We start from the raw sequence: 22,937 nt of genomic DNA, 5'->3' as shown, positions 1-22,937 counted from the left end.
ATTGAGAATTCAGTGTTTTTCATAACTGAAGAGCTAATTGAAACACAATGACATTAGCAAGCAGCTTATTTAAAAACAAACAAGGAAGTTGTTTTTCAAAACATTCATTGTTAAATTGAGAAATACTGTACATAGTGGAAGGCAAAAGTTTAAAAAGGGTTCAAAAAGGATTTTCTTGGATACACTGATAGAGTATTAGTCTATTTGTGGCTATTAAACATAATAGTATGATGTATATTCCAGTGTCAGTATAACCGCCGTAATCTTCCATTATGAGAAGCTGGAAAAGTATACCAGAAGAAAAGATTGCTTTGTATATGTCTTATTTATATATTTCCTCTAAATATCCATTTAAGGCTACTGTCAGACACAGGACACCAGACCAGGTCAGTGGTACATTCTGATCGAATGTAGCAGTTCCTAAAGGGTATACTGAAATGTAAGCAAGCCTGTCTGTCTAGATAGTAGTTCTGTGACTTGGTCCAGAATCTCAATGGTAGGGAGTAACACACATGCTGTACATAATGTACAAGCAGATCTGTCATTGTTTATTTAGCACTCTAGTTGCTCAAGGAACTCTCTGGGGGTGAACAATGCTAAAACCAGTAAGGCGTTCCTGCTTGCAGAGTAACTATCTATTCTAAGGAGCGAAAGCAGGGCACATGATTTACAGCTTATCCCACTGAAAAGCAGATGTGAGTTTAATCTCTTGATTACATTACATCCTGAATTATTTAATTAATGCATGCCTAGCTTATTCTACGAAAAGGTCACAAAATGTTGGGAACATCCTACACAGCCTGTGTAAGGCATCTGTGAGGCAAGACAGTCTCTTATCTTAGAAGAAAGGAGACAGAAACTACTTTTTATGTATCATTTTATATAATTTCTCTGATTGTTGGTATGTAACATGATCACTTTCTCCAGTCAACCCTAAAATTTTGATAATACTTAGTACCTCAGTGAACTAAATCTTGATTTAGTGGAAAATTAGAAAAATAAGGGGGAGATGGACACTGGTAGAGGGGAAGGGAATGTGAAGCTGCTTGTTTCTAGTAGCACATACATTAGCTTCGGCCAGGCCTGGTACTTTTCTGTAGATCAAAGAAAAACTGTTGTCTTAAACAGGCAAGAAAAATAGGTTGGGTGGGGTTCTGTGAAACCCTGAAAAAACCCAAAGACTTAATGGAAACATTTTAAAATCCAGCTACAAGGGAAGGGTTTGAAATGTATGTGCAGCTTGGCCAATGAGGTTAAATCTCTTTTCTTGCTGTTTCATGTCAGTTTCCTTCATTAACTGTTCCTGGATTTCCAAGAGAAAAAACATGCAAATTTGCATATGATTTATAGAACTAAGTGCACTGATAGCTAGTAGTTAATTAAAACTAACCATTCATTTTCCTTCCGATAGGCCAAGTTGATAGAGTTCAGTCCTCTGAGGGCAACTGATGTTAGACTTCCAAGTGGAGCAGTGTTTGTTATTGCTAACAGTTGTGTTGAAATGAATAAAGCAGCAACTTCTCATTACAATATTAGGGTAATGGAGTGTCGTCTGGCTACAAAGGTAACGTATGGCTTATGTCAAACTCTAATGAAACCTTCATCTAAATATGTGCTTTTCTCCACTTCTGACCAATTGTATCTTTACTTTAACACCTGGCTAGGTGCTACTTTAAGTAGCATTTTTCTTTCCAGAACCAGACACTTCCATCTCTGCAGAAAAAAGGACTCCTGCTGAGTTTAATGGAAGTGCAGGGACAGTGCCCTTATATAGAAGATTATGTGATTTAATTCTATTTATTTTGTATTATATTTGAACGGAGGAAATATGTCTATTTTTCAGCAAATAAATATTCTCAGTTAATGAGATAGACTGTTTCTAATTAAAGCTGAATAATGATAAATGATGGAAAGCAACCAGTGTGGTCACATGTTTATATGTATATATGGCAGTAGATGCATATTTTCAAGGATTTAGAAGACATCAAAGCTACTAGTTGGAGGCCTGGAAGTAATATCGGAAATGCTGAATAGCAGCATGCATGTTAGTGCGAAGTTTAAAAACAGCCTTGAATCAAACCCCAGCATTTAGGTTGCACTGCCAGTTTGTAGTTTGCAATTATCTCTAAAATACACGAAATCTGAACATGACAAATCTAAGTTCCACTTTAATTACAGATTTTGCCGACCATGTGTTTAGGAATATGTAGATGTAGGGTTTGATTTAACTCTGTTATAAAAATACAGTGGATTTTTCTTTGATTAAATTAAAGGACAAGTAAGCATAAAGATTCAAAATTATACCCAACATAGAGTGCTGTGTGAAAGAAGAAAAATTGGGTCACAAAGTGTAGATGAAAGTTTTAAAAGTGCTGCATGGAACTCCTTGCCACAAAACATTTGGCCAAAGTCTAAGCAATGCTCTAATACTCAATCTAAACAAACAGGTACTTTGAGCACCTGTTGGCATAATAATTCTATGAAAAAATACCATAGTTAATGCTAAAAAAAAGCGAGAGTTGAAGAAATTATCAGGCAAAAGTAATATAAAATATGCTAGTTGGGATATTTTTCCAGGAGGGAAGCTAAACTTCAGGTGACTTTTAAAATGGGCTTTCAACCGGAGTATAAAAAACAGCTGCATTTTAGGTGTTATGTTAGATATTAAAGCTGTTGTTATTGAAGTTAATGAAGACTCCTATGCCTTTAAGCAAATCAAGGTAAGTGTGATGGTACTGGCATAACTGATAAACCTCTAATTTAGGATAGCTGATCAACTAACCAGGTCTTTTAGGGTCCAAAATGATCTGTTTTGAAAAGCAAACTGTAATAATAAGTGCGTTACAATGTAAGACCTTTTAATCGTTCCATATGCCAGCTTTTGCAAATTAAATCAGAGTTTTCTAAATTGCTTTAAATTACTGAACCTGTGTAGTAAACTGCAAAAGGTGGCAAGCAAGAATGATTTTTTGCACTCCTGTTAGCTATGATGCAGTCCCTAAATAGGTACCTTTAGCAGATCCATGATTTTAAGTAGACTAACAACATACACCTGTCTATTTTTAAACATATGCTACCCAGATGGAAAGCTGCACACACTATAAAAATATGTTTAGCCAGGATAAGACTGTCTTTAGGAGCAGGTCACAGTGGGGTGAAGGACGGCAGGTATGTAAGTGGAAGCAGGGAAGTCTTATATGCACCATTAAGCTAATGGAATTATGAAATAACATGCAGAGCTTCACAATAATATTTTACAAGAAATTGGTAAGTGCCTTAGGATGGGCTTTTTTCCCCTCTTCCACCTTAGGCCTTTTTCATATTTCTTACTCCTTGCAGAAATCTGTGTAAGTAAAGATACTGATATAACATGCCTCTGCTGGCATTAGTACAGAATGTTTTGATATCAGTCTGTCTAACAGCAAATGAAATCTTGAGCATCCTCACAAAATTGCCTGTCTCTGGTTCCATGCCTTTCCCTTCTAGACAGCCATTTATTTGATTTTTTTGCTGTTCTTGTTGTTGTTTTGTTTTTTTCTTCTTTTTCAATTTTTGCTTTAGTTTCTGAGTACTTTCCTGTACACTATTAAACAGCATGTTTAAAGTCAATTATGTTCCTCGGAACATTCTCAGTTCCAAAGGAAATTAACATGTACTTTATACCTTAGAACACTTGTGTAGTAGGTGTTGCAGGATGAGTATGAGCATTACTGAATATTCTGGTATCCCCATGTTTCGCAGCGTGTACTTCAGTTCAGTTTCAGCTATAGCGGTGCCAAGAATGTCTGCAAATGGGATACCATGTCGTTAATCAGCCAATGTGTGTTAAGTGTGAGAAGGCACTCAGATGGTATATAGAAATGTGAAATGTAAGAAAATGATGTTGTTATATAAAGGCTAAGTATCCCAATATTTCTTAGTCAGGCTTTCTTTTATTTAGATATGTCCCATCATTCACTGAGTATGTTTTACTGTCAGTTGCATACCGTATTCCAGTGTGCCTGTGTTGAACAGTAAGACAATAAAGGCTACAGATCCCGTATCCTGACAGTTAAGAGCCAGCTGGATGATGTCTGCATCTTTAATCCATCTAGTCAGAGATCATCAAGAAAATATCCAACTGTGGGGATCAGCACTGGGATTACATTTGTACATTTCATAGATGGGATTTTTCTAATTTCTGTTCTGTGTCCATTACAATTTGAGCTGCTGCAGCTAGATATTAAAAAATATATATGAAAAAAAAAATCTTTTTGCCCATAACATTTTTCCCTGTGCTGTTACAATTGAAACTTCGCTATAAGCAATATGAAATTTTACAAAAAAGCCCTGCCCATAGGCCTGAAGGTGCCAGTTTCCATTTGGAACATCTGACCTGTAAAACTCAATGTAGTTAGCTCATCTGAAATACAGCATCTCCACTCAAGAACAGAAATTAGAGTAGATGGCACAGTGTGTGTGACAGATATTTCTAGCTGGATTATTTATTTTACAAGTAAGTAGGACTTTTGTTGCCTTAGAGAGCATTATATTATTTTTTCTAAATTCTTAGTTCTATTTTAATTATGGTAATAAAGTTTAGGGGATGCTGAACATTAGGATTAAATTATGAGGGGGAAAATTTCCATTCATTTAGCATCTTGAAACAGATCTAAGTTCGTGTCATAAACATGCACCAACACAGGAGTTACTGAATATTTAAATATAATAACTGAAGCAATAATTACTACTGTACCTGATCAATAAGTAAGCCAAAATACAAGTACATTAAAGCAACGGAGGTCTACGTGCACAGTGCCTTTGAAAAGCAGTCCAGAAGAGGCTTAAGCAGTCTTTCACCAGAAAATTTTCTCACCTTGATTTCTGCGTTAGCCACTAGACACAGCTGTTTCTTTCTCCACTGCCACATACAACACCGTTTTAAATGACAGCAGTGTCATATGATTGGGATTTTGACTGGATTTTGTTTGTTCTGCTCTGCTAAGCTTCATATAAATTTCAGCAAGTCACTAGATGGCACCAAAAGTAGTTAACTTTAAAGTGCCGTAATAAAGTAAAATTGGAAAAGCCCCGGCAGAAGCGCTGTTGGAGGAGAGCGGGAGGATGAGAATCTGTAGCAGACAGCTGGACAGTAGATCTGCTTAAACATCCAGTTCATGCTCTAACTTTACACAAAGCAACACAAATACTTTTCAGGCATGTATGTATGTAAATCCCATGACTTTTTTAATGCAGGAAGTTACACACGTACTAAATTGCTTTGTTGGATCGAGACCTAAATGACTTCAAAACAATCTCACTCAAAACCAGTGTTTATTGAAAAGAATAGCAAGACACATTGGGCAAAGTTTTGGCCTGATTGATAGAGGTTTTAACATGGATTTGAATGGGAAATGTAATTAATTCCCTGATTTTGCTGCACTACTTTAAACTCTCTGCAAACATAAAGCCTGATCTGGCATATGTGGAAACTTTAATCTCAATTTAAATGGTGCAGAATTAGAGGCATATCGTGTATTTATCAATCCAGTAAAGTGATGTTGGCACATCCCTGCTCATCTGTCTCTTGGTAGTGATCTGTTGCAGTTAAGGTATTTTATCAGTAGGCTCCCACAATAACCACCTAATATAATTCCATCATTAATAACATTTAAAATATTCCACCTCATGGAGGCATGAGGAAAGCTGCTTTGCTCAGGTGTTTTCATTATGCACAGCGGAGCATCATCACATGCAGCAACCTTCTGGAGAAAAGCCTCTTTGACATATTTTCTTTTAGGATTCTGGTGTGTTTGTCAATTGCCAAAACATCACAAAGATACATAACACATGACATCATCATCTGGAGTGGGAAAAACACATTTATCTAGAACTACTTAGCATAATGGCAATCATGTAGGAACAGAACAGATTCTGAATAACACATCGTAACCTTGTAGGGCTCAAAATTTTAAATTCTGTGTTAAAAGAATGTGCTTATTTATAATTTACCCTAAACACTAGACATTGAGAAAGAATACAGTTAATTTTCCAGCGCAAATCTTATGCCTACCTACTTTCATATTTTTAGGACTATTATGAGAAAGGTTTGTAGTGACAATGGTCTCTAGGAAACTGCAGGAGCATCTTGGAAAGATCGAGCTGTGTTCTCAATGTTAGAGCAAATTAGTGCAGAAACAGACTTCTTGGGGACTTGCAGTGTTACAATGTTGTAACATTTGTATAAGCAATAGTCTGAATGTGGTTTTGAAATATTAACAATTGTTTGAAGTAATAACATCCATGGAAAAGGATGAATCACTGATTTGATATCACACAATGTCAGTAGGGCTTTCACGGACAATGTCTCATGTAGGGGAGTGTATCTGACATTCAGAGCTTTTATATAAAAATACAGTAATTATCTGCTCTGTGTGGTTTGGAAGTGGCTATTGACGATTTCCAATTAAGAAGTGAAAAGAACAAATGGGTCTTAAAGCTGCTAATGGACAATTTAATGTTAGTTTTAAACTGGAAAGCACAATATGTTTTATTTTTTAAAATCTTAGCTTCTCTCAAAGTCAAGAGGCCTGGACTGGAAAAAAATGTTGAGACTCCAAGATGTGCAAACCAAGCTAGGAGTTAGCCTAGAGGAAATGCTGACCATTGTCGAGGAGGTACTACATCCTGAGCCTTACAGCACAGAGGAAATTTGTAAATGCCTGGGAATTAGCCTGGAGGACCTCCGCTCTCAGATCCTTAGTCAAAACATGCAAGATGGTAAGCATATATGAAATGGCGTTTTTTACTGCACGATGTTTGTGTTATATAAAATAGTTCTGTATTAGTACTAGTAAGTAGCGCACAAGTCTTGCCAGAATACTTCTCCAGAATCTTAGGTGGCAAGATGCTAAATGGCAGAACGGTTTCTTAAATGGTAGAAGTAGCAGATCACTTACTATTTTAGATTAGTCTGTAATATTTGAGAATCATCTCTAAATAACCCAGGCTTTATTCCAGGGAAAACACTAAGCTAGGCTTCCTTTTAAGCCATAGCTCAAACAAAACCAAACATTTTGGATGGTTACAGCATTGATCAAATGAGTTCTGTCTACAGTCCTTTAACTGGTGTTCAGGGCTAGCACAGGTGAAGCTTGTGCTTCTTGATAAATACATGGTCACTTAATAAAACATGCAGCAAATCTTCTGGGCCACTCTTTCCTGAGTTTATTAATTTAAAAAAAATGTTGCTGCAGGTAAACAATTTACTACTAAATGTATTTCCCACATATTCTCGCATATAATTAGACCATGTAGTCTTGATTATTGTTGTATATGACTTTTGAAAGATTGACTGGCTTCTGAAAGAATTGTTTTGTAGGATTTCTAATAATACTTAATAGAGCATTTATGAAATCATTAATTTGCCTACATAGTCATTTCTAATTGAGATTAGTATATTTATTTTATGCATTTAAAATAATCCATACTTCTTTTGTTTCTATTCTGTGGCTTTAATACCTCTGCTGTTCTCCACAGCCAAGTTATATCCTTGCCAAGACTGCTTTCAGGGAGTTACATATTTGATGCATATAAAATAGTAACATATATATATATGCATACTGGTGCATATATTTAAATAATATGCATATCTGGAACAATTGTAAATGTTATATATTGAGCTGAGATCAGGCCTGAATCTATAACCTGTTTTGCAAGACAGTGATATCAGAGAGCATAAAATTATCTTACTGTCTAATTACACTGCCAGAGGAGTACCAGCATGGAATATGGTATCTTACTCCAGCTCTTGATCTTCACAGAAAGAGAGAGCTATGATCATTCTGTGTTGTATGTACAAGACTGAACTCTGTAGATGTACTCTGCAGCATTTTCACGGGGAACTACAAAGTTCTAAATCTTTTATGCTGTCCCCTAACTCCCCTTTATGAAGCAGTACAAGACTTACAGATGTTTATAATCTACAGACCTAGTTTATAAAATAAAAATCTACAGCTCTGTAGAACCGAATTGTTTTATTCAGGTTATGTTGTGTTGTCCGTCCCTCCCTCCCCCAAAACCTGGATAAAAAATTTAAACTCAAAAGCTGTAGAAGAAACTCAAAAGAAATGCTATACTGTGGCTCTGAATAGTGTTTGCAGATGTTTGCTGAACGGAATCTCTTAAACTTGCATGACCATGATTTCATTTGATAAGGCCAATTAGAATGGGTTATGCTGGAAGTCTTTTTGCATGTACAATATAAAATTAAGTAACAGATTTCTGTAATACTATATTCAAAGAAGAAACAAGACAGACACAGAAAGAAAATCTAAATGCACAGTATTTTTTTTCTTTTTTGTTAACACACTCGACAAATTTCACTTTATGTTGGCTTTGGAAAACCAGAGGGTGTTTGACCAAAATATTTTCCTTATCTCCCCTCTACTTTCCCACTGTACTTTAATGACAAAGCCTGGCTTCTTTATGTGAGAAAACCCATCAAGAAATAAATGATCTCTGCAGAGGATTTCAGAATGTTGAACTCATGTTCAACAAGAGCAAAGAGAGCTCTAACATGTAAGGTACCTTTTATTCCTTTGTATAGGTTTTATCAACTTTTCTGATAAAATATTACAACGTTAAGTGTAAAATATGTGCATGAGAAGTACTAGTTAGATCATTTACTGGAATCTGAATTTTCTCTGTGGCTGAATTTAATTTGTCAGTAGTTTTAATTCCTTTGTATTACTCAAAGTGATAGTTAACGTTATTACTGATGCTGTATCTTGTGTTTAAGGATCTGACAGTGCTATGTATATTATTTTAGCCTTCAGTCCAGCTTTCCTTCCTCTACTGCTCCAGTGATGGTACTGTATACTTGCACAAAGTTCTGTGTGTGTGTAAGGCTGACCAAAGAAAATATCCAGATCCCCCCAAAAAATCACATGGACAGGCTTTGGGCAAGTCCCAGGCTGTGGCTGATGCACAGCCACTTTGCATCCCTTTTATAGGCAGGTACTCAGGGATTCCTGCAGTGTCTCACTGTACAGCCCCACTTGTTCCCCAGGTTTGGAGAAGACGACGCATAAAGCCTTTGTAAACTTACTGCAGTTGTTCCTTGGCCAACTCAAAATCCTGACTTTAAATCCCCCTTCCAAATGTTTACACATGGATTGCACTTGTGGCTTCTGAACATCTCTAGAGCAAATAATATTTCTTACATTCTAAGGTGCACTATGCCTTAATTTTATCTTGGACTTGAGCGCTTCACAGAACATTTAGTGTGTGGTTATTGTGGGACATTAAGTATTTCTAAGCCTCACCACAAAACGATACTCTCCTGTAAAAGTGTATTCCTTTAACTATAAGAAGTTTTTTTTTGTTGTTCTTAAGTGAGTTATTTTTAAACTGATTTTTCCTTTTCACATATAAAATTGTAATCTAATTGTGGCATTTAAACCTGGGAAGTGAGTTGTCATGGGAATAACAGGCATCCATTTGTTGTCAGGATTTGGCTGTTGAACTGCCCTCCTATTTGTCTCCTGGAATGATAATTCTAAAACCGTCCTGTAGCATGAAGGAGTGGTGTTTGAATAGCCTTTCATTCTCATTGCCAAGTTATCTGTATTATTGGTGATCTCAACACAAGAACAATTTTTACTTTATTTGCACAGAAACTAAGGCACGGCTGTATGTGAAGGTGGACTCAGACATGCTGCTCAGCCACACATAAAGCTTTGTTGTGTGCGGCCATAGAGTGCCCCTGACTTACAAGAACAGAAGTTACCTCCAAACTGGTGAACCTAAGAGCACTTCCCAGCTTTGGGGTCTGGGTGCCTATCACATCCTCAGCCTGATCCCTGTGCCAAACTGGGGCACACTTCATCTCCTTCCATTAAACCACAGCTTCCTTGGGATGAGGCCCAGGACGTGTCCACTCCAGGCAGACCCCATACAGGTACTCAGTCAAGGTAGGCCTTTCGGGACTGCCACAGGTCAGGCATGGGCAGTGAGTCTTCTAGGTCAGTCAAAACAGCCTTGCTAAAGCTCGCATGTCTCTGGAGAAAAAAACAGCTCAAAATTGGTAGTTACCATACTCTCAAAGCAGGTGTCTGCTAAAAGGGTTGCTGAATCCAGCAATGGCCGGTCCCTCGTTTATTTTCAGAAAGCCGGATTACAAACAGTCACTTGAGCAGTCCCAGTAGAGTAACTGTTCCCCACTTTGAGTAGGGGGGGGTTCACAATCTGGCTCAAATTAAAGGCATCTGGCAGCCTTTTCTCATATACATTATGAGCCAGAAACCTTCACCCTCTTCATGTTCAATCAGCAGGATGCCTAACAGAAAGGTACTATTCCACATGAGTAATGGTGGTAGAAACTGTCCCCTCCATGATTTTGCATTGGTGAGTTTTTCCTGTTGTAAATTTATAACAGTTCTATCAGCCATGTGTAGCTCATTAATCTACAGTGAAACACATCATAAGAAACTGCCAAAGTAGCCAGAAAAAAATATACAGCCTGAAGAGGCTGGTCTTTAGCTAAAGGTTAGATAGAATTGTACAGGAAGTCCCTAAAGAAAGGAATCTGAAACTGACGTTACAACAAATCATATGAGTTGCTGGGAAGCCACAACGTTTAATTATAAAGAAAAAAAAATCCATGTAAGTGGAGCGGACAGGTTTACACAATTTTTAATAAAGTTAAAAATACAACCATACAGTTGCAAACCCACAGTAAACTTCTCTGTTACGTTTAACTAACTGACATTTTGGTTTGGAACAAATAGCCCGGGACTTTTGTTTGATTTAAGAGATTCTGTATGGATTTTGAACGAACTTTCATTAATATTAGTTGTGTCTTAACAAATCGCAAGGTTCTTTTCTGCAGTGTGAACTATTAGTGTACTGGAAAATGTCACTGCTTCTTTCAAGGGCCTTTGGTGGCTGGTAAGTGAGTTAAGTCTAGCTGCTCGCAGATGGTATTAAAGAGATCCTGTGCAGAGGAGCAAAGCCTGGGTGGAGAAAATGCACAAAGGGTCAGCAAGAGTCACTGACATTCCCTGAAAAATGAATGTTGACTGGTAACACAAAGCAGTTAACAGTGGATGAGATTCCTTGAGGACTGTGTCCTCTTTGAAGCTTCAGAAATAATTAGTGAGGCCATGACTTGAAAGGTGGATTAGCTCTGCCAGTAATAGGCAGACTGCAGGTGAACATGTTAAAAACTTAGTGACAAAGCATCACTAAGAGTGGACTTGGGTGTAAGATTCCTTGTGCTCCCCAAAGTTTTCTTTGTTCTCATTTTGACTTTTCATGTTCATTGTAACAACTTCTGATCTGTATTTCTTTCAGCCTATAGAAGGTATAGCTCACTCTCACTTCAGTCCACAAGAAACTTTTTGTGTGTGCAGCTGATACCATACAACATAAATCACAGTCTCCACATTGTCTCTTCAGAAAGGGACAACAAAGCCCCCGAGATTCTGATTGTGCCAGCATGTCTAGGTCTAAAATCAAACAGCTCTTTCTTGCATGGCAGTGAGCTACACAGAAAGAGGCAGAGAGGAAACACACAGCAGTGTGAACAAACAGCTTTTGACAGCATGTTTCTGGTCAGAGATGCGATCCTTAGTTGATATGAATCCCCATCGATGCAAACGGTGCTCCGGCATTTTAAACAAGCTGAACACCAGGACTGGATATTGCACAGATCCCTTTATGGGAGAAACATTACTTCAGACATGTGCTGGACAACTGCTCTTATGTCATCATTGCACCGGAGATTTTAACTCCCTCTCTAGTCACAGAAATGGGTACTGTAGGGCAATTCACGTCTCAGGTGAGATGAACAGTTACCTGAACTGCCCCTTCCACTGACAGTAGAGCGAGCTGAGCATATCTGTACGCCTCAGTTGGTAAGAAATATAAGTGGGTGAAACCAGGGCTTAATAGTTTAAAGGTTTAGGAAAATATATTTACATTTTTAGTCGGCTTGAGTACCTAATTTCCATATACAATGGTAGATTTAAGGACCCAAATACTTTTAAGAATGGGGCATTATTTCCCTAAATCCTGCCTTTTTGCTCTCCTTTGAGCCCCACAGAGGGCACGACCTTACAGCCCAAGTACTGTGCAACACTGCCCGCCCACTTTACTTTGAGGGCTTCAGTTTCTCTTCTTTCAGAGCCCCCCAGCCCTAGCTCAGATATAAACTAAGCTGTTCTGCACACTTAAGTTTTCTATTAACCATGACAAAGTGTGGTGTATGAAATAATTCTTTTTTAATTGTAATAAATGTGGTTGCTTTCCCATGAAACACACAGATTTTGATCAGTTCCTGCACTCTTCTAAAATCATGGGCTCTGTAGCTCTTTGGCATGGCCTGGCCTGTTAATTCAGATCTGCTTACATGGATTCAGTATACAGGTTGTGATAGAGTAGGAAGGTTCAAATATAGATGTAGTCTTGAGGAATATCATGTGTGCTCTGCTATCTTTTATTATATGGAGACGGTTTGTTGGACCACCCATCCAAACAGAAGAGATCCAAGAGGGTTTCTCTATTACAAGAAGCATTTGGTGTTGATAGCTGAAAATATGTGAATCATTTGTATTGTTTTAGAATAGGACTCAGTACAGAGGTGTTTGCCGTCCTGAAGATAACTCTACCTGAACAGTAAACATGCTGCTAGAGAGGAAAATCAAACTAAGGCGAACCTTTTCTAAACACAAACATAATTTTCCGAAATAAAACGCTGCCCATAAACAACCAACAGCTAATGTAATGATGCCAGGCTTTACCTGATACCAGTTCTGTAAACAGCCACAAAGGAGTCTGAAAATACAGCCACGCTCTCATTTGAGAACTGCTTGTCAGGGTTGCTTTCCCAGAGAGAAAGCCAGTGTCAAGGTAGTGAATTCTCCCCTGCGCCTAGGGGCTCTCCACCAAGCGAATGCTGTCAAGGGCTCAGCCCAGAGTTGCTGGCTGACAGCCAGGGGCTGGAGTGCCCATACCCATTCCAATTCATAACATGACGAGCATAATGCAACCCCAGAGATTTTAAAGGTAATCTGGCCAGTAGAGCATTACTCTACCAAAGGGTGGTCTCTGAATCAATCACAGCCTTTGGCAAGTCTCTTGCCTTACAATTGAAAACAGACATGTTTTCAGTTCATTCTTTGGGTTACTACTGTTCAATGGTGATTTACAAGAGAGTGTGAGCTATGGCAATCTCTCACGCAACTTTAGATATTCCCTAAACGAATGCACATTTATAAATCTCCTTGCTTTAAAACAATGGCTTATAAAAAAAAGAATACTTAAAGAGAAACCATCCTTAAAAAATGCCACGCAACCATTCTCCAACATTCAGAAATACCGAGGCGTTGCTCTGCAAAACACAGTGCAAGTAATTCAGCAGCAACAAAATACAGTGGGGGAGAACACACCTCTAAGTGGGAAAGCAGAACATGTTCTTCCTGTGTGGCGTTTCTAGGGGGGGCTCTCAATTTATCATTCCTATCCTAATTTTAAATACATTTAGAAGGCCTCCTCACAAGACAGCAACACAGTGTTTCTCAGTAGCAGGCTGTATTGAATTACAAAATATCACTAGAAGCAATATCATCAGTAGCAGAAAACTTCTATGTTCCATGTTGCTCTATCATTTTAGATTATTTTTGTCTATCAACTCTGCGTTTTCAGCATTTACAGGTGTGATTTACACTTATTCTGGAAAGATACAGAGATTGTATAGACACTGTTGAAGTTTTAGTAGGGGGTGCAATCTATATATGATACATACATATGTATATGAGAGACTACTTTATACTGGACACAATTTCATTTCCAGTCTTTCAAGGAAGACTTCTACATATAATTGCAAATGTAGACTGCCAAAATCATCAGAAGTGAGGTTCCAGAACTCACCTGTCTCCACGGAACAGCCCAGTAGGAAGTGGATGTGTCTGGGTCAGATAGCAAGTTCTGTTAGGAATACAGGGGCTTGCCTGTCTTCCTGTCCTTTTGCCTGTTTTTGAATATTTCATCAGCAATTCTAAAAAGTGAGAGAGACCAGAAGCTGATAGGAGGAAAGAGTCCTTGTTCCAAAGGAGAATTCATGTGTAGAAAAAAAATAAGGGATATTCCAAGGTGCTTGAATTGTAATGATGAAACATACTGCAGTAGGTGCTCCCAATAAAGAATAAGGTTCATTTGCTAATATAAAAAAGCTCAAGTGATCCAGTTTTATCATAAACCAAATTGTCATGCATGTTTCTGTAACACTTCCCCCAATAACAGCAACAAGTCCATAGTATTGAAACAAACAGAACTCTACTGGCTGAGGAAAACAAAGGACTTAGCCCAACTTTGGAGTAGCTCAAGGAACCTTTAACCACAGATATCCCCTTCCTGGTTTTGCCCCACTGTCCAGGTTTGGCAAATAAACCCTGAAAATAAAACTGAAAGCACCTTTGTTCTTCAACATACCTTTATACTAGTGGTATTTGCAGTCACATTGAGCCAGCATTGAGGAAATACCTGAGAGGGCTTCCTTACCTATGCACCAGGAAGTATGGCCAATGGCATTTTTATTAATCTCAGTTTCAAAATAAACATTAAATTTGTATATTTTTTTAAATAAAAGATTTATCTGTGACACAATGGATGCAAATTAGGCCTGGAGCAGTTGCACACAATGCCCTGGTCCAGCAGGTGCTGGCAGCCATCAGCCTGCAGGGCACTGGGCACCTCTCTGGCATTCACATGACTCAGTTTGGCTCCTGTCTGAAAACCTGAAAGCATTGGCTTAATGCCCTAATGCACAACAGCGCTTTCTGTCACCATGTCACTGCTAACTTGGGAATGTGTGGCTTGTATCTGCAAAGTAAGAGGGAACAATGAGTCTGTCAAGTGACACGGCAAGGAACTAATGCTGGGGCTGACCTGCAAAGCTGGGTATATGTATGTCTGGTTTCATATTTCACGTATCAGTTCACTGCATTAAAATCTCTTCTTATAGCAAGAAGTTTTAATCTTGTATATTTTTTTTAATTATACTCTTTTTGTTATGTGTATCATGTTATAAAAATGTGCCCATCATATTTTGATGAATTCTGAATACTACTTTATTATCTCTTTTACAAATGTAGGTGAGCTTTTGCAGAAGACTAAAAGTCTTTGAGTGTTCTGATATGAAATAGGAATTACTAAAAATAACAATTCTGTGTTTTTATGTTCCTTTTGTATTAAATAACAATGGATAACTGTATGACTTGATATTCTCATTTTGTTTAGTTTCCACCTTCAAGTTACACCAGCGTGCAAAGCACGTGTATAGTGAAGCTGCCAGAGTGCTGGAATTTAAGAAGATATGCAATGAAGCACCTGCCAATGCAATCCAGCTGCTGGGAGAATTAATGAACCAGAGCTATATCAGCTGCAGGGAAATGTATGAATGCAGCTGTCCTGAACTGGATCGGCTGGTAGACATCTGCCTGTAAGTCTTGACCAAAAGGAAGACTAATCGCGCGTTGAGAATATTGTTTGAATTGATGAGAAAATATGACATCGTTGGCTATTGAAATTTTAAAATGAAAGTATTATTGTCTCTTATTACCAAATTAATCTCCTGCAGGGACATTACATGGTCAATTGTTTTCCTACTGACATCTGTGTAATACTTTCAGATGAAAGCTGCAGTTTATGGCTTTATTACAGACTTTGCTTTTGGATTGACTCATCATCACAAGTGTTACGTTAGGCAGTGTTGGCTATTCTTTTTAAAAAAATGTAGAAGTCATAACTGGTTTTCTTAAAACATCATTTTACTTGTTTTATTTGAACTCTCTTACTTTTTGTGTATTTCTTAACCATGTAAGAACTGCCACCATGGGAATTCTAGAGAGTAAGTGAACTGTTCTACATTCCTAGGTTGCCTTGAAATCATAATGGTATATTGTGAAATGCTAAGGATTTTTTTTTCTTTTTACTTATAAATTTTATCTACAGCACCAGGTAGGTTGGAAAGCAGCTTATCATTTAAATGATGAGCATATTAACTATTACAATGTCCGACCCTGCTTCTACTCTCCACACTGTGTGTCTGAGCCTTCTCTACATTATTCAGTCTCCGTCCCTCCCCCAGCCTCGTTCTTTTAGCTGGGTTCCCTCACTCAGTTGAGCTGCACTAAAACAAGACCTATGAACTCCAAAACATATTCCTTGTCATTTTGTCCCCTCTCTTCCCCCTTTATTCCTCCCCAGTTTCGTATCCTCTGTCCAGAATAAACGGAGTTTGAAAAGTGGCATGAATTGAGCTGCAAATCACAGGTTGTTGCGTGTAGCAGGCCATTATTTTCATAATTCTTTTACAGTGGATGATGAGATCTGGTATAACCATGTGTTAACAGAGAAAGTAAAATGAATACTTAGTACTCACATTTAATGTAGTATTTCATCCATACCACAGCACTGGCACAAAAGGATATACACATTTCAACCCCTCTTAACTTCCATTTTTCTGGTACATTCTGGTACATACAATCATGGGACAGACCTCTTGTGCTGACTTTGATCTAAATTCAGTGCCCGTAAAAAGAATTCAGTGATTAGTAATTATTTTAACACGGGCATAGGGGAATAAATAGTTACCCACCCAAGCCTTCCCGCCACTATTTCATCCCTGCTGCTGCAGCAGCCACCTCTCCTGGCTGCTTCCCTCATTCAATTCATCACAAATCCTGGTGGTGCCCACTTCATACTGCTGCTCACCTTTAACAGTTCCTGCTTCTCCTTGGAGAAGGGTGCACAGAGTTTGGTAAACTGACTTAAGTCAGAGCATTAAGAGGTTAAAGGTTATTGCCCTACCAGAAGGGAAATACACTGTGTCTTAAGTGTTTGTAAACCTGAGGTCAAGGAATGTTGTTTCACTGTCTTTCAGAAGTAGGGACTCTATATAAGTATAGAGTTCCTTTCTCTAAATCTTCGAGTCTTTAAGAAGACAGAAACTGCCTCAGTTTGAAGTTAAAAAAAGGAAGGTTACAAAAATACTTTACCAGCATTTTTTTTTTTTTTTGACTAGGAAATTAGTCCGGTTCATAACAAAAATATGAATTTTACAAACAGGCAATGTGCCATATGCATTCTTACTTTTATAGTCATATGCATTTAGTAAGTTGTAATACCCATTTACCAGGTTTGTAAATTGATACAGTATGATACAGATGATTATTTAATAGGCTAGGTTAGTCTCATTAATTTTGCAGACAAGATGGAATGGCTTCTAAGCCAGAAAACTACAAACTCAAAAACCAAATGCAAGACTTCTGGACATTCATAGATTATTTTGCATATGGTATATGCATGCTGTTTTGTGATAAAACACAGAGAAGCCCTGATAGCCATTATACAGTCTGTTAGTAATTTAACAATGTATTTTTTGCTCTTTCTCTTGGGAGCCAATCCTATATGTAACTCGCAGGCTACATTCAGTTTACTGGATCACATAATGGAGTAAGGTACGACAGTCCCTCAGTTAGTGGGGTGATTCCAGCAAGGTTGTCCCAGCTACTCAAAGGGGAACCGTCTGTCCACATGCGAGAAGGGAGAGCTGTCTCCAGAGCCAGCTGAAAACAAAAACTATGCTCTACTCAGTTTTGAAAAGTCATGGGCTGCAAAGTCTTGATCCGGTGCCAGGTACCAGCAGCCTCTTCTGGGACCCCATTGACAGAGGAAAAACCTTGCAAATCAACATCTGCATTATTTTTAGTAACATTAACTACACAGCATTGGTGCCTCAGTCGAAAGTACCCAATGACTGCACCCTGCAGAAGCGACTAGCTGTTTCAAGTGTCTGCACTTAGGGCATGCAGCTGGACTCATACTAAAAGGGCTGGTTCTCAGAAATACTGAGATAACTACCCTGTTTCAAGTAGAGAAAAACAAATAGGTATAAGCTAGTAAGTTTTATACTACAGCATGGAGTTACCTGTGCTGCACTGAATAAGCTGGCATGGATGCTAGCAGCAGTGTATTGCAGCATAAAGCTTAGCACGGGGTTGGAAATTCTCTGTTTCTGATTTGTGCTGAGCTCTGTGCTTTCACAGCTAGGCAGCTGCTGCTCTCTGAGCTAGCTTGGGTATCGTGACACTAACTCATAGGCAGCGGCATAGACATAGCCACAGAACCAGAAGGAAAGGAGCACACAGTTAGGATTTTACTAAATTGAATTAAAATTAATCAGAGCGTTTCAGTTCCATGGACCAAAATATAAATAGCGAAGAAAAAAAGTGACGTGTGCCCATGTTACTTCAGATTTTTAACTTGCCAACAGAAGCATCTATGGCTAGCATGATGAACATAACTATGCTTCACAGTGGAGCAAAATAATTTTAATTGGTATTTTTAAATGATTGTAACTGTTCTATTATATTCATTGCACAAGGCAAATAAGTTATTAGTTCATTATTCCTTACAGTCTTGTCCCACTAAGAATATTTCTTAAGAAATACATCCTTCTTTAGAAGTTTCATATTCATGAATGATTTTTCTAATGCTATGATTAGATTTGTAGAAGCGTATAGCTATTCAAGATGAATACAGCTTAGTCCAGCACATAAGTTTTGAAAACTATTGGGGAAAAAAGCTCTAAACTTTTCTCGAGTTGTGCATTAAAAAACTAGGGCACATAAAAATCACTAGTCACTCTAGGAAAACTTGGCTGATGTGATTATAGAAATGGCCAGGAACTACATAAATTACATTCTTTTCTTACAATGATATACAGCTGCTCTGTAACTTTAAAAAGCCCTTCCAAAAATACATTCCACAGAATTGCCCAAGTCTACTGCTGTTCTCTCCTTACAAGGTTTAAACTGTGAAGAATAATCTGCATATCCAGATGTTTTCGGTTTTGCCTAGATCTTTATGTTTTACTGTACAGCATCTGCCAAGAAAAAAAGGGATCCATACTTGCTGTGGTTTGTAGTGCTGAAAAGTGTAACCACCAGTTGGTCAGTATTTTATTTTTTGCAAAGACAGAAGACTTGTTCTTTATCTAACCTTTCTCATGCTATTAATAGCTGTTTTACCTGTTAGCCTTTTAAAACACAGGAGGTTTACTAAACAGTTAAGGAACAAAACATTGGAACTGAGCTCCTGTATTCCTTAGGTACTTTTTCCCTGAGTCCCCGAATTTTACAAATAACTTTCATTCCCTTATTCTCCATATCTTGGGGGTATAAAACCCAATAATTTTTGTGTTACCAGCCATGCCCCTTACAGCTGAAGAATCCTCTCTGATCACTTTTAAAATGCAATTTTTACATTGCATCCAGGTACATTATGATACAGAGACAACTCTGCATTTTATCAAGACTCTTATCCCTGATGATTTTCCTAAAGCTGCAAGGCCTGGACAGGTTCATGGTATAGTTTGAAAAATCAACAAACAAAAACCAATGAAAAAGTTTGCAGCTCCAAAAAACCTTAAAGATGTTACTCAAATGCACACTAAGCTCTGAAACAGAATTATGCACCCTACCCCCACCCCCAATTTATATTTAAATCTCATGTTAATTCCATACTTTCTGAATAGCTGGTTCATAATTTTGAGTATTTCAAATTAACAATATTGCTGATTTTTCATCTCTCACAACAGAACTGTTTTCAAAATCTAGTACTGCAGTCTTACCTATCACTTCTATATACCAACTTTCATTCTTGATCTTTCCATTTTTATTCATCTTTGCTGTAGTATTCGTGTTTGTACTCTCATATACCCATACACACACTCACAATTCTCTCTTTATCCTGTGAATACTGGAACAAGGTATGTAAGCTCTTCAAGGGAATGAGGAACAGACCTCAAGACTCAGCGCCAAGTGCCTCTAACACTGGACTGTAGACATACATTGCCTTTTTTTTTTCAATGTGCTCCTTCTCACCCCCCTGTTACTTGTGCTCATGGGTGCACTATAGCCCAGGTAGTGCACATACTCTCCCATGTGTTAAATCCACGTCACTCACTTTGTAATTGCTCTGTCTGCAAGATTGTCGAAAGAGTGACTGTCTGCTTACTGCTTGCTTCTTCATAAATGCATAATTTAGATGCTGGTGCACAAGAAGAGAGCGTCTGGCTATGAATCCCACTTTACCAGAAGAGTAAGTCTTAGCTTAGGACTATATTGATTGAGACTCAATGAAGAAGAGTTTCAGACCTGTTCCAAAATCACTTCCTTGTGTTTGACCTAAATACTTCCCATGCACCAACCACACCTCCAGTATCAGCAGAATTAGGTGCTCACTTCTGAATTCTTTCAGTCTCAGATACCTAACTTTCAGGTGTTGCAGCACTGCCTGTCAAAATGCCATGTTCCTCAGCATTACGCCCCGAGCACCTAATCATATCACCACATTTGAAACTGGTAGCCACAGTATTTTGAAACACAGTGACTTCAGCTCTGAAACAGGCACATTTTCTGCCTACTTTACGCTTTATTTCAACTAAGTATTTTAAAATGACTCAGTAAAATTGAGGCATGAGCATGACCGCAGAGAATTATGAAATCAATAAAAGGTTCAGAACAGTTCTAAGGGGATTTCATTTGCCCACCAAAATAAAAGCCAGACACCATGTGAAATACAAAATTCTGACTTAGGTAACAGACCAGATGAACACAGACAGTTGATTTACCACTTTGAAAATTGGATTGGACTTTATGAAGTCAATGGGAATTTCCCTATTAATTGCAATTGAGACTGGATTTTATCTTGCTCATTTTAGGAGGTTGCTCCATGGGCCAGAAACTACAAAAAATTGCATCAGAGAATGAGTGGCTTACAGGAATCATAAGTAAAATAAAACACCAACAGGAAATAAAGAAGGAACATAAAATCGAGTCAATATGCAGGGTGGCACCAAACAGACACTGAAGAAAGTGTTTCTATTCAAGAAGATATGTAAGCATGTTTAGAATGAAACACATATGTAAATACTTGCTTGAAATATGACCTAAACTTCTTCTAACCCAGCGGTATACCAGACTCTTTTAACATAAAATATACATGAAAAAAAAAAATCACAACAGCCTACTCAGAATGAGCTGTCATTTTCTAATATATTATTCGCATGATGCTCACTCTTCCTAAAACCCATTCTATGACTAGTAAGTCACAAATGCATGGATATTGAAAACATATCAAAAATACTTCTTGCAAATCTGATTAGACCTCACATGAGGATTAAGATTTCAAGTGAGTTTTCTAAACCATCCAAAAGAAATTCATTACATGGTATTTTCCTACTCTTTCTGAATCTAACTAAAGATAAGGAACACAGGCAACCAAAGTAATGAAAGTAATTCATCTAAATTCTAATGAGGTGGCATCTGAATCTTGCATGGTAACAGCATGAAATTTGCTGTAGGACACTTATAGCAGGCCAGTATCTTGAGGCTGGCAATGATTTTATCTTTTCTTGTCTTTCTTTCTCATTGTTTTTTTTCTCTTTGCCCCCATTATTAAAGGCATTTTGTTCTTTTGAGACTATGTTCTTATTTTACCTCTACTGCTGTAAGTCTGTTTACGTTCATGTGGCTCCTCTAAAGATAGATCCCTAGCTCTGTCCATTCAGCGTAAACAGATGTTTGAGTGCAAAAGACTTCTTTTTTTTTTTTCTTTCTTTCTTTCTTTTTTTTTTTTTTTCTTTAAAAAAAAGGAGTTTATGAACGCTCCTTTTCTTGACCAGCACTCTCTGTAGTCCTGCAGAAGCCTGTGAATCTTCTGCATGTTTTAGATCTGCCCTGGAAGAATAGAGCTATTCATCTTTGCCACGTTAGAAAATGGCTTGCATGCCTACATCCTGTGCAATTAGTTTATGAACCTTCTTTTGTTGTTTTTGTCATGTATTTGTTTTCACTTCTGATGTCTTATGAACGTTGCTAACACAATCCCTTTTCTTCCCCTGCTTTCTTCATCTCAGCGGTACTGTGATCCTTAAAACAGTTGATGCTGAAGCACTGTAAAAGACAGTATCTTAGAATTGACAGAAATGACTACATTGCAGCTTAAAGTGACAGATTTTTTCTGTCCAAAATGGTAAATACAAATTGTTGGCATATCATATACAACCAAGTGAACTTCAGCAAGTCAGATAACACAGATGTATTTTGAGTCCAGTATTCAGTAGTTTTCTATAGGAATTTAATATATGACAGATTACTCCCTTCTGGCTTATTTTTCTTTCTTTTTTTTTTTTTTTTTTTTTTTTTTTAATTTTGTTTTAGGCAATCTGGGGCCGTTGGGTCACGTCTGACTGGAGCTGGATGGGGTGGCTGCACTGTGTCAATGGTGCCTACTGACAAGCTGAATACTTTCCTAAAAAATGTTAAAAAAGCTTATTACCAAAATGATGTCCAAAGGTTAGCATTGGAGAATAATAGTCTGTTTGCTACCAAACCTGGAAGAGGAGCTTTGGTTTTTGTTGAGGCCTAAAGAACATAATTTTTTTAAAGAAACTATGTAGAGCATTTAGAACTGGCAGGACTTCCAATGCCACAGTAAATGAAAGCCTTCTCTGTTTTTTATTATAGTGAGCAGTTGCTATTATCAAAATATATTTCTGAAGAAGTGATTAAAAGAACACTAAGATCTATTTTTTCCCAATACTAAAAATAGATTTCAGTGTAAACATCAATTTACAAAAACCTATTGACACAGAAAACTGAAATTGAAGTAAAGATGATGGTTTGTTATAGCAGATCTCTTTTCTTTTCCTTCTTCTGTCATAAAAGTAAGACCAGGTGGAGCAACGAACCATTTTATTGTAGGGTAGAAACCTTGCAGTATTTGCGGAGTTTTCAGTGCTTACTCACTTCAGCTGCTGAATGATGTTTTGTTTACAGAATCCTATAAAGATGAAAGACCTAACTAAGGAATTAAAAAGAAACAAAACA

General features: G+C 37.7%; 1 protein-coding gene across 5 annotated transcripts in view; it reads left to right on the top strand.

The window, feature by feature from the left end:
• The window catches only part of GALK2 (galactokinase 2), a 50,658-nt gene extending 27,721 nt beyond the window's left edge, over positions 1-22,937 (top strand). For 4 of the 5 annotated variants that reach the window (XM_035336246.1, XM_035336243.1, XM_035336244.1 and 1 more), the window contains 4 exons: positions 1,412-1,564; positions 6,549-6,759; positions 15,280-15,481; positions 22,269-22,937. In XM_035336246.1, the coding sequence (XP_035192137.1) occupies positions 1,412-1,564; positions 6,549-6,759; positions 15,280-15,481; positions 22,269-22,476 (774 nt within the window). In that variant the 3' untranslated portion in view covers positions 22,477-22,937. The remainder of the gene's footprint in view (positions 1-1,411; positions 1,565-6,548; positions 6,760-15,279; positions 15,482-22,268) is intronic. The other variant, XM_035336247.1, reaches the window with a different exon arrangement.

The sequence above is a fragment of the Oxyura jamaicensis genome, chromosome 10 (assembly GCF_011077185.1).
Source record: "Oxyura jamaicensis isolate SHBP4307 breed ruddy duck chromosome 10, BPBGC_Ojam_1.0, whole genome shotgun sequence".
Lineage (NCBI taxonomy): Eukaryota > Metazoa > Chordata > Aves > Anseriformes > Anatidae > Oxyura > Oxyura jamaicensis.
Note: the sequence above shows the minus strand (reverse complement) of the source record. Positions and strands in the feature narration are given on the sequence as shown.